This window comes from Anas platyrhynchos, chromosome 8 (genome assembly GCF_047663525.1).
Source record: "Anas platyrhynchos isolate ZD024472 breed Pekin duck chromosome 8, IASCAAS_PekinDuck_T2T, whole genome shotgun sequence".
Lineage (NCBI taxonomy): Eukaryota > Metazoa > Chordata > Aves > Anseriformes > Anatidae > Anas > Anas platyrhynchos.
The window spans coordinates 32,915,211-32,928,757 of NC_092594.1; the positions used below are offsets into that span (position 1 = coordinate 32,915,211).

General features: G+C 46.2%; 1 protein-coding gene across 2 annotated transcripts in view; it reads right to left on the reverse strand.

Annotated features, from left to right (window-relative positions):
- The window catches only part of FAF1 (Fas associated factor 1), a 161,841-nt gene extending 148,342 nt beyond the window's left edge, over positions 1-13,499 (reverse strand). Inside the window, exon 1 of one of the 2 annotated variants that reach the window (XM_072041622.1) lies at positions 12,981-13,499. Coding sequence is in view for 1 of the 2 variants with exons in the window: in XM_038182665.2 (XP_038038593.1) it covers positions 9,725-9,769 (45 nt within the window). In the remaining variant the exon portion in view is untranslated. Of the gene's footprint in view, positions 1-9,724; positions 10,049-12,980 lie in introns of those variants that run through there. The other variant, XM_038182665.2, reaches the window with a different exon arrangement.
- Between the last annotated feature and the right edge of the window lie 48 nt (positions 13,500-13,547).

The following is a 13,547-nucleotide window of genomic DNA, read 5'->3' on the forward strand; positions in this document are numbered from 1 at the left end:
GACTTTCTCCTCTCACTAACATCACACCCGTCTGTCTCAGAGCAAGGCTAAGCTTGCCAATGCCCAGTCCTCAGATACTGAAACAGCTGATACAGACTCTCCTGTGCTGGATGAAATGGGAAAAGAGCTTTCTGTCATCAGCACTTTGGTGCAGCTGAAGCCCAGTCCACCTTTTTAACATTCATACAAAACTACGATGTCAGAGAAAAAACCACCTTAAGGCACAAGATCCAATGGGTGATATCACCTGGGAAGGCAAGCCTTCACCCTTTGGCATCTCCTGCAGAAGGCCAGGAAGGCAGAGCCATTCATCTCTATCACTGCCCACACAGCACCCTAGGAAACGTTTCCTTTCAGAAGTATCCAACGTTTTGTTGTTATTAGATTTAGTAATACAACTGGAGCTCTCTCTATCTCATAAAGATATATGTCCTTCTTCGCCACCTCCTTGCGTACTTCCCTCTCCAACACAGCACCTGCTAGACGTCTGCCCAAACCCATAAAGCTTCAGGACGGTAATTCACCTATGGTATAACCAGAAAGCGAGAAACTTCTCTTTAAAATCCACACAGGCGCTGTCACAGAGGTAACTACATCAAAGCAACTGCATCGGCACACAGCATGCGTCCCTCAACAGGTGAGCCTAAACCAAGACGCTCAGCCAAGCGAAGGCTGCAGTGCCATAACACAGATCCAGGCTCCACATTAACACCCTTCTGGCCTATGAAGAGATTGAGCCGCACACCACGGAGAGGTTTTGGTTCCTGGGCACCTCTCACCCCACGGCCCCACCAGCCCCTCTCCCCAGGCTGCCCCCGAGCTGCATGCCCCGGCGCTCTGACCTCGCACCAACCCTGCCGAAGGGAGGCTGCTCCTACTATGAGTCACCTGTGGTTATTAAAGCAACTTTTACTTCTTTTTGGTTCAGAAAAACATTTGTAAAACATCCAGGCACATCGATTGAGACAAAAACTGAAAGGTGCCTACTACAAGTATCGAAATGAAGTGATGAGCACGCCTCTCTGTTTTTACATACCTCTGGAGACCATCTGGTAAAAACAAGCAGAGTCACCAGCTGCTTGTTTAGCAAAAGCAAACTAAAACACTTACCAGCATTAGAAATCTAGAAAGGGTTTAGGCACACACACTGGGCTGAAGTTTTGCACAGTGCATTTCTACTCGCACCCCCAACCTGTTCACCAGGTTCCTCCTTGTACTGTTTGAGCACCACAGCAAACAAAACCCTACAGCAAGGGATCACTAGCCCCTTTCTACAGAAGGAATGGGGGGGGGAACACAAAAAAAGAAAGGTATTTATGAAAGTCACATAAGACTTTTCCACTATTGGTTACCAAGCAGGCAAGAGTGAACTTTGCCCAGGCTCTGCGATGACTGCAGGCCTTCCGAACAAAGCCAGCGGGGTACAAAGTCTGAGCTGGTAGTGTGAAGCTCCAACCACTTCTGAGCAGAACTTGGCACCACGCTAACCACTTTCAAATGGTCTCCAGCAGGCTCTGAAGGCTCTGGAGACTCTGGAACAAATTCTGCTTCCAGAATACCACGAAGGCACATCCCTGGGAAGACCACGAGCTGAGCCAAGACATGAACCCCAGCCCCCCAAGCCCCACGCTAACACTTCAGCATTTAAGCCACATGTTCCCTGCGCTACACACAAAGAGCAGGACTCAAACTGAATTAAAAACCAAACCAAAACAAAAGTCAGCGCCCGTTCATTAGTGCTCTGGACTACTACACCCGGCTGTCTTTTCTGAGGACTAAAGACAGCCTCCATTCTCTTCAACTACTATCCAACTACAAAATGCTTTAGCTTGGATTATCACAAGTTTTCTATGCTTGCTTAATCTGCAAAAGCATCTCAGTGAAGGTAAGAAGCCCAAGATTTCTGGACTCACAATAATTTTGCTCTTACTGTCCATTGTGTATTGTCCATTAGCACATTAGAAAATAAAACAGGTAATCAGGGGGCAGACAAACACCCTGGGTTACTGGGTTACCCATTTTCTAGATAAAGAAAGAACAAAGAAAGAACACTAACTCCTATATATTTATATATAATAGATGCTTTACTCAACTTTTCACTTTTTTTTTTTTTTTTTTTTGGTACAGGACTACAAGGAATGGGCCTGTTTGTCAAACCTGGCAATGGCATCCAAAATCGGAAAATAGAAGAACATTCAAATCCTAGTAAAGCACATGTCATACTACACCTCAAGCCAACAAAGATCACAAAAAAAAAAAAAATCTAAAGACAAAATTACATAAGCTTTTAAAAGCATCAGGGCAGGGAAGACTGCCAGCAGGTCACTGGGATCAAAGGATGAAGACACTGAAGTATGCATGGAAGGTAAGGACATATTGGAAAAGCTAGTGAATATGAGCAGACAGAACTCATTTAAAGAGAAACCTGGGGACCATCCTGCAACAAAGCTTCTCTTTACAGAGAACACTCACTCTGAAGCATCAGTAGAGACACACAGAACAAATGGCCAAGACCAGAAAATAGTCTCCCAAATTTTAATGTAACTTACGAATACGAATTTATTTATAGCAGACTGTTCTTTTAAGTCAGCCAGCTTTAAATGCTAAATCAACCCTCCAATCCTAAAGTGTGGACAACAGATTTTTGGTGAATTTTATTAGGGGGGAAAACCAGAAAGGGTGAAGATTTCTACTGTTCAGACAACTTTGCCTTCTGTAGCACGAGGAACAGTAGAGTATGTAGAACAGAATTTGTATATACATGAATATATATAATGACATACCAAGGAAAAGTGAACACAGCTTCTATAAAGCAAACTCATGTATCATAGAACTGCTCAGAGGTCCCCAAAGAGCTCAGTCAGTTGAAGAACTCAACCTTAACTCAAACCGACACAGTTTATTTCCAGAAGTCTTACAATAAATTCCATCATCAAGCTCTTAAATTGCTGACTTTCAGAAACGAGGATGGAGTAAATCCATTCAAATCCTGTTTCTTACAGCTCTTTCCTACGGATCAGCCACCAGCCACTGCTGCAGATAAGAGACTCGGCAAGCTGGGTCTTCGATCGGAGCCGATACGGCACCTTTGATATTTGCTCACACAAACAACCTGACCTTTAAAGAAAAAAACAGAGATGACTCAGTTTCAGAGTTCTTGTCATTACAAATTGGTTCCTGCAATAGGTAAAATGTGAAACCTATACAAAATACCTCGGAGGGGCTGCAGTACTCTGTTCCGGTTTCAAAACGTCTTAAGAACTTCAGTTTTATTGAAATATCTTTTGAAAGCGTGCCTCCTCCCACAGAACAAAGAGCTGCTCAACCAGTCAGACCCAGAGGACCAGTACAGGACTGCTTTGATAGGCCAACTAACATCTAATCCATACATTAGGGCCTTGCTTTCCTCTTTGAGTTGTTTTTAACAACTGCGTATTATCTAGTCAACTCTAAAAAATGGGCTTAATTAGTAGCTATCAATCCAGCCAGTAAGCATGTCGTTTCCTTTCATCCTAATGACGAGGGACAAATAAAATGTTAGGTGTTTACCCAGGCTGCTTCTGGTTCCTACAGCAGTTAAAAGAAAGGACTCACCTAATGGCTGCCCCACAAACGCACAAACATAGCCACTTACTAGGAAAATAGGAAATTCTATCCAAAAATGCCGCAAAGTTCAATTAATAAACTATTAACTCGTGTTCCTAGGAGGAAAAGGCATGAAAACCAGGCATGTAATGGCAGCTGAACCATGAGAACTGAGCAAAGAGAGGGGGAAATGTTATTTTTTCAGACTTTCTGCACCAATGCATGTCTCTTAAGACAGGAGATTCTCAGGACCCCTTAAGACTTGTAGCACTTCGCTCACATCTTCATCCTTTTTCCAAACCCCTTTCACAAAAAAACATTGACTCAACAGATGTGTTTACTGTAAGTGATCCTTGTGTACCAAGGAATACTAGCCACACATTTTAATTTCTATTTGCCAAATAACTCTCATTTTCTTTCAATAAAAACACATTCCTAGGAGTAGAGATAACTGATAATTTCCTTATTATATCTCCTGTTATTTGTCATGGCATTTGAAAAAGGATCCTACAGCTATCACCTCTCGATCTGTTTCAGTGACCTACTAACCCAAATACCTATGTGAATAGGCTGATGGAAACAGTGACATGACTACTATGATGTGAACTCTTTTCAAAGTAATTGAATGAAAAGAACTGCATAAACCTCTTTCTGAAGATGAATCAGTGCTCCAGCGGTAAATTATTTAGGTTCCTACAGCACGGCTGTAATGTACACAAATCATAGTATCCTCTTTCCTCCCCATAAATGTCAGAGAGTATTTCTAATTAAATATCTGTCCTCGTGTAAGGGAAATCAGCAGGCTTTTCCATCAACAGCTATCAGTGGAAATATTTGAGTTACTGTGTTTCTAATGGACATCATGCTTACTCCCATTTCTTATTTGTGGCTCTGGAATCCACCTCACCTCCTGCTTAAAGGCCAGAGAGCTGACAAGTAGGAACAAAACTAGGAACAAAGCTTTGGGCTTACGGCAGATTCTAGAAGCATCTAAAGAAATTAAACTGTTGAATCTTCAGAAACACACAAAGAATTAATTAATATAAGCAATGGCCTTGGTAGCAGGCAGTGACAATCAAACTAACCAAGCTAAAATGCAGTAAACATGCAGCATGCTTTCATCATGGCTCTTGACCCTAAGGCCACTTGGAGCAAACAAAACCAACTGTGTTGCAAACCAAGAGGTTCAACCACTGGTTCCAACACTGCTACTGACTCTGTAATGCTCAAAATTATAAGATGGGACCAAAAAAAAAAAAAAAAAACAAAAAAAACACACAATGATTAAATAAAACAGTAAAACAGTAATGAAGATATAAAACATGAGGTATCACACGTATAAATTTCTATATGCTATAGTGTCCTAAGGTCCTTGTTTGCACAGTAAACCCTATACAATTCTCCAGAGGCTACACAGAAGCATGAATCCTGGTAGGTTTTGTGAGCAAGAATGTGAGGTTTTAAGTTCAGACAGATCTGAGCACATACAAAACCAGACACCTGGGTGCCATGGTAGCCTTCCTGATGTCTGTAGGTCTTGTAGGTCTGCATTTTTGTAAGTTTGAGGACAACTTCCCAAAGATTTCAACTTGGACTGGGTGCCTCTTGAGCACCTATCACTTGCTGAGGAGCTTGTTCCAAGTGAATTTCCAAACATTTCACATAAGCCTTCAAAGAAATCAAGAACAGTCCTATCTGCTCTAGTGCCTACATGACAAAACACTGACACCTTTTCTTTTAGAAAACAATTATAAGGACATCAACTTTGCTATGGGCTCAAAACCCCTTAGGGGATAGCTTCCCCTTACAGTGAGCAGTTGAAATGCTCTTTCCAGCCCCCAGCATAAGTCATCATTCAGGTCAAGAATGGAGTGTCCCGACTTGAAGCTGTTCTTGCACCCACCTGCCTCCTCACCCACCAAATTTTCATGCTGACATTAACTACCAAATAACGGAAAGCAAAGCTCCCTCATCACCCTCAGAAAAAATGAAGACACCCGTCAGTTCTGCACATCTACCATTAGATAGTGAAACCTGTGTGCGTCACACAGATAATCTTAGTCAGCAAATTGAAGCAAATTGATGTTTTTCATAACCACACAAGAAATAACCTTCAAATAACCTTCAGAAACACATCCTGTCAGTTACTGAACAGCTCTGCGTTAACTTCCAAGTGATAAAGATTCTGCAGTTTCTTTAGTTTGACCATTCCAGAAAGAAGTGAGTAGCTTGAGTTATGGTTAAACCATAGAAGTGCATAAATAATATATAGAAAAATAAAACCCCATAGGCTGATCTATCAATGTAACAACCGATTTGATAACTTTAAACGTGGATTATCTTGCATGCTTTCTCACCTTTCTGGCAAGGATTTTCTTCCTTCCCAATTCCCCCTCGCTCCTCCCACAAACCCCTGTTTTTATGAAGAAAAAATGACACAAAGGTGAATGTTGAAAAAAATGTCTTTATGAATATGTGTGTGTGTGTGTGTGAATCATACCAAAGCACTCTATTGCCTGGTATGCTTTTTTTTAAGTTAATTTTGAAAAGAAAAATATCACAACTGTTTCACAATGAATACAGATGGAAGACAGAAGAAAAAACTATTAAATACCTGTTGTATCAGTGAAAGCAAGGCATCTTGAGCTTTACCATTCCAACCAACTCAGACCAAGTCTTGGTCTTCCAACCCAGACCAAAACTTGAACTGCTTATTTACTTGGTCAATGAAAAATGTTAATCCTTCAGCCAACTCTACGTTTAGGACTTAGTTTGAAGAGAATCACGTTGTACGACTAAAGTGGTCCTATACATGGATATAATTCACCCTGACAAAAGGATATTTTTGTTACCGTTAGCCCCCATCCTAAGGGAAGCTGTCAAAACTAAAATTCAGGTCCAAGTACACGTAACTGTCTACACCTGACACTCCTGCCAATACTCAAAATCATTCCTGAACAGTTCAGCTACACCCATTTAACTAAGTTAAGTGCAACTGACGTTTGCAACTGAGTTCACAATTGCAACTGACGTTGCAATTTTTTTTCCCTCTTTACAATGAAACGTTGGCTAACACAGCAGAGAATAATTCTCTTCAAACCCCAAACCTCATCGATTGTGAATACATTTGTAACGTGACTACCTGGGTATCCTGATGGAAACAACAGAACATCTTGCAATTAAACACGAGTGGAAGAACAGAGACTTTTAAAATGTAGAAATTATATTCCCTTATTTCTCATGGAATTCGAGGCATGCTGCAGCATCTCTCTTTTACCAATTCAAACACAATTACCTTGTCAAAGAATACAAACACAAGCTGGTGATTTTTTTTCTTCCTTCTGTGGAATTTTTCCTACATGCCAATGACACTTTGTGGAGAAATTCTGAATTGCATTTAAGTAAGACAACTAAAACTTGTTTGTGTGTTTAACTCCACTACTTAGCTACTTCCACTGAAAACCAATCAGATTACCCATGTGTAATCTTTCCTAAGTGAAGACCTGAGATGGAAAAGTTAGACAGGTTGCTTATACAGCCTATGTGCATGTATGCATTACATGCCTTGTACTCTCCAGGTAGCATAAAGTAATCTTATTAAAAAAAAAAAAAAAAAAGTGTAAGAAAAAAATTATAAACCATATAGAACAGGCTTGGGTTTTTTAAGACATGTTTGAAAAAATATTTTGGTAGATCATCTATGGCGCTTTACCCTGTAGTTAAAGTATTCTGTAAAATTATTCAATGTATGTCTATACATATAAATATTTTATGTATTTAAGTACATTCTAGTATCTCAGAAGTAGCCTGTTACAGCAACCTGAGTTAAATGGGGAAAAAAAAAAAAAAAACAACAATACAAGCTCCTGCTCTAGTTGAAACTAATGGAAGCATCCCTAATGATTTTGAAAGACATAAAATAAGCTCATGAATGCCTGCCAAAAGCATCAAACATTAGTGTAATTATTACTTCATTGAAAAAAAATTTATGGGGAGGGAAACACCTTTCATGTTGTAAAGTTCAAAGCCCACTGCTCTATCCCTCCTAAAAGAAACTTGGGACAGGTGAGTGTGAAATGTTGAAGAAATTTCCCTCCCAGTTTCACTCAAAGATCAGCTGCACAAAAACAGAGAAAATTGTTTTTAAAGTTTTCAATATATGCACCATTCTTCAACAAGATACCTCACACAAATATAGAAGATGGCAATATAACTCTAATAAATATATTTATTAAAAGGTACAGAAAACACAAAAGACAGAATCATGAATAAATACTTTGCACATTTTATTTTCCATTTTAAAATTGTAGTGAACGAGTTGTGAATTCCATCATGTATTTGAAATACCTCAAATCCTTCACCATTTTTAACAGCTTAAACATATGTGGCGTAATAATGACTGGCATTATCCTTTACTAATCTAAAGCTTAGAGCATGACAATTGACATTCAGTATTTCAAAGTCAGGGAGAAGCTTGAGAATTATTAAAAAAAAATAAAAATGAAGTGAAACAGAAAAACAAAGTTTATGGCAGAAATAAGAGAGGCAAAGTAAACGGGAAAGGAAAAAAAATAAAACTTCTTCATCTTGTTGTTTTTTGTTTTTTTTTTTTTTCCAGAAGCATTATTACACAGTAAAGTACTTCCTGGGTGTTGGGTGCATTATGTCATCCTCAGTCTACAAATGATTTCTGCAACTCCACTGCCACTCTGAAGGCTTGCAATAATACTTACTTGTCTTCATGGTATCAAACACTGCAGTTGCTCCTATACCTTTATTGACTGGTTTCAAAATCCAAGCAGAAAAATGCTGCAGAATTGCAAAATAACATTGCCACTGAAAACTTGGAAAGGAGATACAGATTGAAAACCCTATTTAAAAGTCTTGTGAAATTTACCAGCTACTAACTGAATCATTGTCTAGGCTTCCAGAATGCAAACCTGTTCTAGCTGGTAACATGGGATTCCACAGAAACCTGTCTCCACTAGTACGGATGCAGAAACGGGGTCCCAGTCTCCTTTTATGCAAGGAATTGGTACTGGAAGAAGTTTGAAAACCCATCCTTAAAATAGGGCCATTACTCCTTACACACACAAAAATATCTCCAAGCGCAGCAAAATAAAGGACAGCTACAGAAACAGTCACCGAATGTTTAAGTGAGTGAGTGTAACGTATGTAGGTACAAGAAGTGAAAACATTCCCCTGTTATCAACTGGGAAACTGGGAACTCCACACGTTACGTCAGGAAGATATCAGATACCTTTCGCAAAAGAGGAATTATGTAATGTACACTACGGTCACACCACCTGTAATTCCAAAGAAACATCCTTGTTAAACACGTGTGCACACAGAGTGAGGGGATAGCTTTTCTTTTTTTCGTTTTAAAACGGAATAAGCTGGTTTCCCAGCTAACAGGTGAGAGATGCTTCTGTAACAAGCGGCACGTACAGACACCGGTTCTACAGTGTGACCCAAGAATGGAGCCACAACAGACTGACCACTGCAAACAGACAAAGCTTAAGGAGGATATATGGACTGAGAAACAATATTAAAATGATGTTCAGATATAAACCAATATCTTTACAAGCTGCTTTTGGCTCTCCCATTACAAATTCAGGTATCTTCCACTTGTTTGCTTACTTGGAGATAAAAATATAGAGAGAGAGAGAGAAGGCAGGCCATGGTAAGAAGCGACACAGCGAAGAGATTGACCAGGCCTCTGAACACACATCAGCCATCACTTAAAGAAAGACTTAAAAAATACGATTGAGGAGTTTGAAGTTAAATCACCCCGGCTTTGCGGGGCAGGAGGAAGGTGACAGGCAGACACCTGGTAGGGACACGCACTTTCAGCCTACAGAAGCAGGGCGCTGGGTGGGCTGGGGAGAGTTTGCCACCGCCGCAGCCCCGGGGTGGCTGCCCGGCCGCAGGTGACTCACCCGGCGCTGCCACAGCTTCCCCCGGCGGGGTGGGGTGGGGGGGAGGGAGCGAAAAACAACAAAACAACACCCAAAATGAAATAAATAATTAAAAAAGAGAAGGTGTTTTTTGTTCAGAGGGGGAGACATTTTGTGGGTTCGCCGCCCCTTCCCCCGCCGAGCCCGAGGAGAGGGCCCGGTGCGGGCCGTGAGGCGCCTACCTGGAAGTCCGCCAGGATCATCTCGCGGTCCGTGTTGGACGCCATGGCGGCCGCTGCCCGGCTCCCTCCGCGCTGCACGGGGCTGGGGGGGGGGGGGGGGCTAGGGGCTCATGGGGGCGCCGCTCGGGATCCCGGGCCTGGGAGGAGGAAGAGGGGAGGAGGAGGAGAGAGGAGGGGAGGAAGGCTGCGCTGCCTCGCTCAGCGGCCGGCCCGGGCACGGCGGGAGGAGGAGGAGGAGGAGGAGGAGGAGGAGGAGGAGGAGGAGGAGGCGGCGGCGCCCCCCCCGCGCCTGTCGCACACTTTGCCTGTCATCGAGGTCGCAAAGCGGCGCTTTGCGGCCGCCACGTGACCGCGCTCCTGTCAAGCGCTGTGCGAGGGGAGGAGGAGGAGCAGAGGAGGGAGGAGGGGGGAGGGGAGGGGAGGGGAGGAGGCGGCGCCTCCTCGGCCTCACGCGCGCCCCCGCTGCTGCTGCGCGGCCCCGCTGAAGGGAGGAGGGCGCGGGAGCGCGCATGGGGAGCCCTGCCCGGCCCGGCCGTCCCTAGGCCCCCGCGGAGGGCCCGGCCCGGCCCGCACGCGGCTGAGCCGGCCCCTCGGAGCCGCCGCGGGCGGGGGGAGCCGGGGGGGGGCTGCGCCGCCGCCTGCGGCCTAACGGGGCCCTGCGAGCACGGGGAGCCCGAGCGGCCCTCGGGGGGGGGGGGCCCTGAGGCGGCCCCGCCGCGCCTCGCCCCGTGAGGTGCCCGCCTGGCTCCCCGGGGGGGCTGCGGGAAGGGCTTGGCGCAGCCTGGAGCCGTCCAGCCGCCCCCCAGCCAGCCCTGGCGTGAAACACCAGCTGCGATGTGCGAATTGCCCGGGGTGTGCTCGTTGTCCCCCAAATTTCCCCAATTGCCTCAGGGTTTGCGGGTTGTCCCCGCCCGTGTCGCGGCCAGCCCGGGTCACACGCCCCTCACGCCCCTCTCCGACCCGTGAGAGCTCCGCCGTGGTACTGTTGTCCTAGAAAGAAGGCTCTTACCCAGTGTGGGGAATCACAGCTCTCTGTTTATTTGTTTGTTTGTTTATTTCTCTGTTCGCACCGGCGAGGTAACACACGAGTTTTTCGGTCTGCCGACTGAATCAAAGGGAGAACTGCGGGGGAAAGGACGGCACCGCCGCACGGCTCGGCACAACCCAGCAGGGCAGAGAGGAGCGGGACTCGGGGAGGACGAGCCAGCGCACACCGTGTGCCAGCCCCGGGCAGCGAGGGCAGATGTTTCACCCTACCTGCAGGACTGTCCGCCTCCCCAGGAGGAGCTCCTCTAGGTGAGGAATTGTTTAAAGCCTGCTGCTGAGCGCTGCTGGGGACAGGCATCTTCAGGACGCACTCGGTGTCTTTCTTGCGGCTGCATAACCGTGCAGAATTTCAAGGTGGATTAAAGCCCTACTAAAACGCCACTTAGGATGCAAAGCCAGAGTATCAGATAAGTTAAATATTATATTTTATCGTGTTTCAGTTTATGTTGGCAAGGTTTCCCAATAGGTGTTTCTTTTTTTTCTTTTTTATTACTCGTCGGTGTAACAATTCGAGCTCCCCACCGCCGAATATAGGGATGATAAAATAAAATAATTGCCTTCACACCTGCTTTTGTTCAGTTTGATGTTACATACAGTTCTGTAATAGGTACAAGGTATGGTGCAATGCCAGTGACAGCCAAGGCTAAATTACAAACAAATCCACCCACACATTACTAGAGAGTAACTATAATAAAGGCTGAAAAGCAAGTTTTAGAAATTGGATTAAAGCCAGTTAATTCCTGGCATGGATGTAAGCTATAGGTGTGCTGTCAAGATAAGTTACACAGTGCTCACGTCTATTACGGTAATATTTTAAATAATGATATCTATATTAGATCACAACAGGAAGGATTTGATCCAGAGTGTGAAGAAAAGGTGAAAAGCTCAACGTGTCCCGCATCACAGGAAGTTCACGTGAAAGTCACAATGAAAGTTTCTATTCTTCTCACAGCTCCTCGCTCTGCTCAGCCCTACAGTTGTTCCCGGGGCGAGTGTCAGGCTGGTTACAGGGGGACACTCTGAAAGTTTAGGCACTGCGGCGACAAAGTCGCCTTCCAGAAGGGGTTTTTGCTGCCGATTTTGGTGCCGATCGGGGCAGCTCGTTCTGTTTTACAGGGAGTACCTTTACCACCGTCAAAAGGAAATGATTACAATGAACACACTTCTTTCTGCAAAGGTTTTTGAAAGGTGTTTGATGAAGCCCCTACTGTGGAGGAGGTTTGACGGCATTTTCTGGCTGGGCAATTTTACTTGCAGAAGGCCTGCAGCATCCCAGCTACAGTTTACTTAATTATTTTTGCTGTGTGACGTGATTACCAGGAGATGGGGGCTTTCTTTTTTAACTGTAAATCAAAAGAATTAGTAGAAGACTGTTGTAAGACCCGCAGGTCCAATTCTGCAGTAAATCAGCAGTAGGTAACACCACCAAAACTGGGAATTTTAGGCACTGATTAGTCCCGAGATAAGTCTATTAACAGCCGCCTGATTGCAAACTCTAAGTTTTGCGTATTGATTCCTCCTTCGTGCAGAAAAACAATTAATATATAGGTATTATTTATACGCCTATATTTCTGGAGTTATCTCTAGGGAAAAAATATAATTCCTATCTTTGTTTACAAAACTATTTGCGCTATTACTTGTGACCGAGAATTATCGTAATAAGGCCCTTAAAAACGCTTTAATTTTCCCCTTTTTGTGGGAGCGGTGCCGGGGGCCAGCTGACACTCGGAGCCCAGCTGCTTGCCCTGCTTCTCCTGGAGGCAGCTCGCTACTTTCCCCCTTCCAATTCTCGCAAGCAAGAGCGGCCCGGGGAATCGGCGCAGGAAAATCGCGAAGCAGCAAGCAAGCGGAGGTTAAAGCGGAGCCGGAGGCACAAATATCATCGCTGCTGTGACCCCCTGGCACTGCGGGGCCGCCGGCAGAGCCCCGGGGAGCGGCTGGTGCCTGCAGCAGGGCGATCATCGCCACCCAGGCCCTGGACGCGCGCTGTCCCCGCGGGCTGTCAGCGGCCGGCCGAGCCCAAAGCCACGCAGCAATCGCCACATGCGACTGTGGAAGCTGTCGCGGAGCCCCCCGGGCTGTTTCATGCGTGTTCCCCTCCCTGGCTACTTGTCCGTGGTGTCCCCACGGCCAGCAGCCGGGCGGATCGCCCCCGCGGCGGCTCGGCTCCGTGTGCTCGCCGGGGAGCCGCGCCGCTGCCTCCTCTTACCTCTGGCAGGGTGAACTCGTGCAGGCTTCAGCCTCCCCGGGGCTGCCTGAAACTGAAAGCAATTCAGCAATGAAAGCAGCGCAAGGCACAAAACGCCGCTGGCCGGGACGGCACCGACATCCCCGGACCGTCCCCTTCTGCGGGCACACCGAGTCCCCCGCGGCTCCTCGGCGGCCGTGCGCGGCTCCCCCTCAAAATGGCACTTTCGAATCAATCAACAGCACCGAAAACGCTCCTCGGGCGCCGAGACAACTTGACATTGACCCTCCTCCATCCTCGACCTTGGCTGCGGGGACAGGACCCCGGGGGTCGCTGCTGGAGGGGGGGGGGGGGGGGACGGGGGGACTCCGAGCGGGGCCGTGCCCGCGGGCAGGTGGCGGCGGGAGGCAGCGCGGCGCCTCCCGGGGCCGAGCCCCCCCCCCGTGTATTTAATTCCTCCGCTCCCCCCTCCCCGGGTTCCCGTCCCCCTAGGCCTCAGCGGTGCTGCCACCAGCGACCTGCCCGCTATGGCCGCTCGGGGCCGGGAACGGCGGCGGGGCCGCGGCCGGGGCCGGGCGAGGGGCGGGC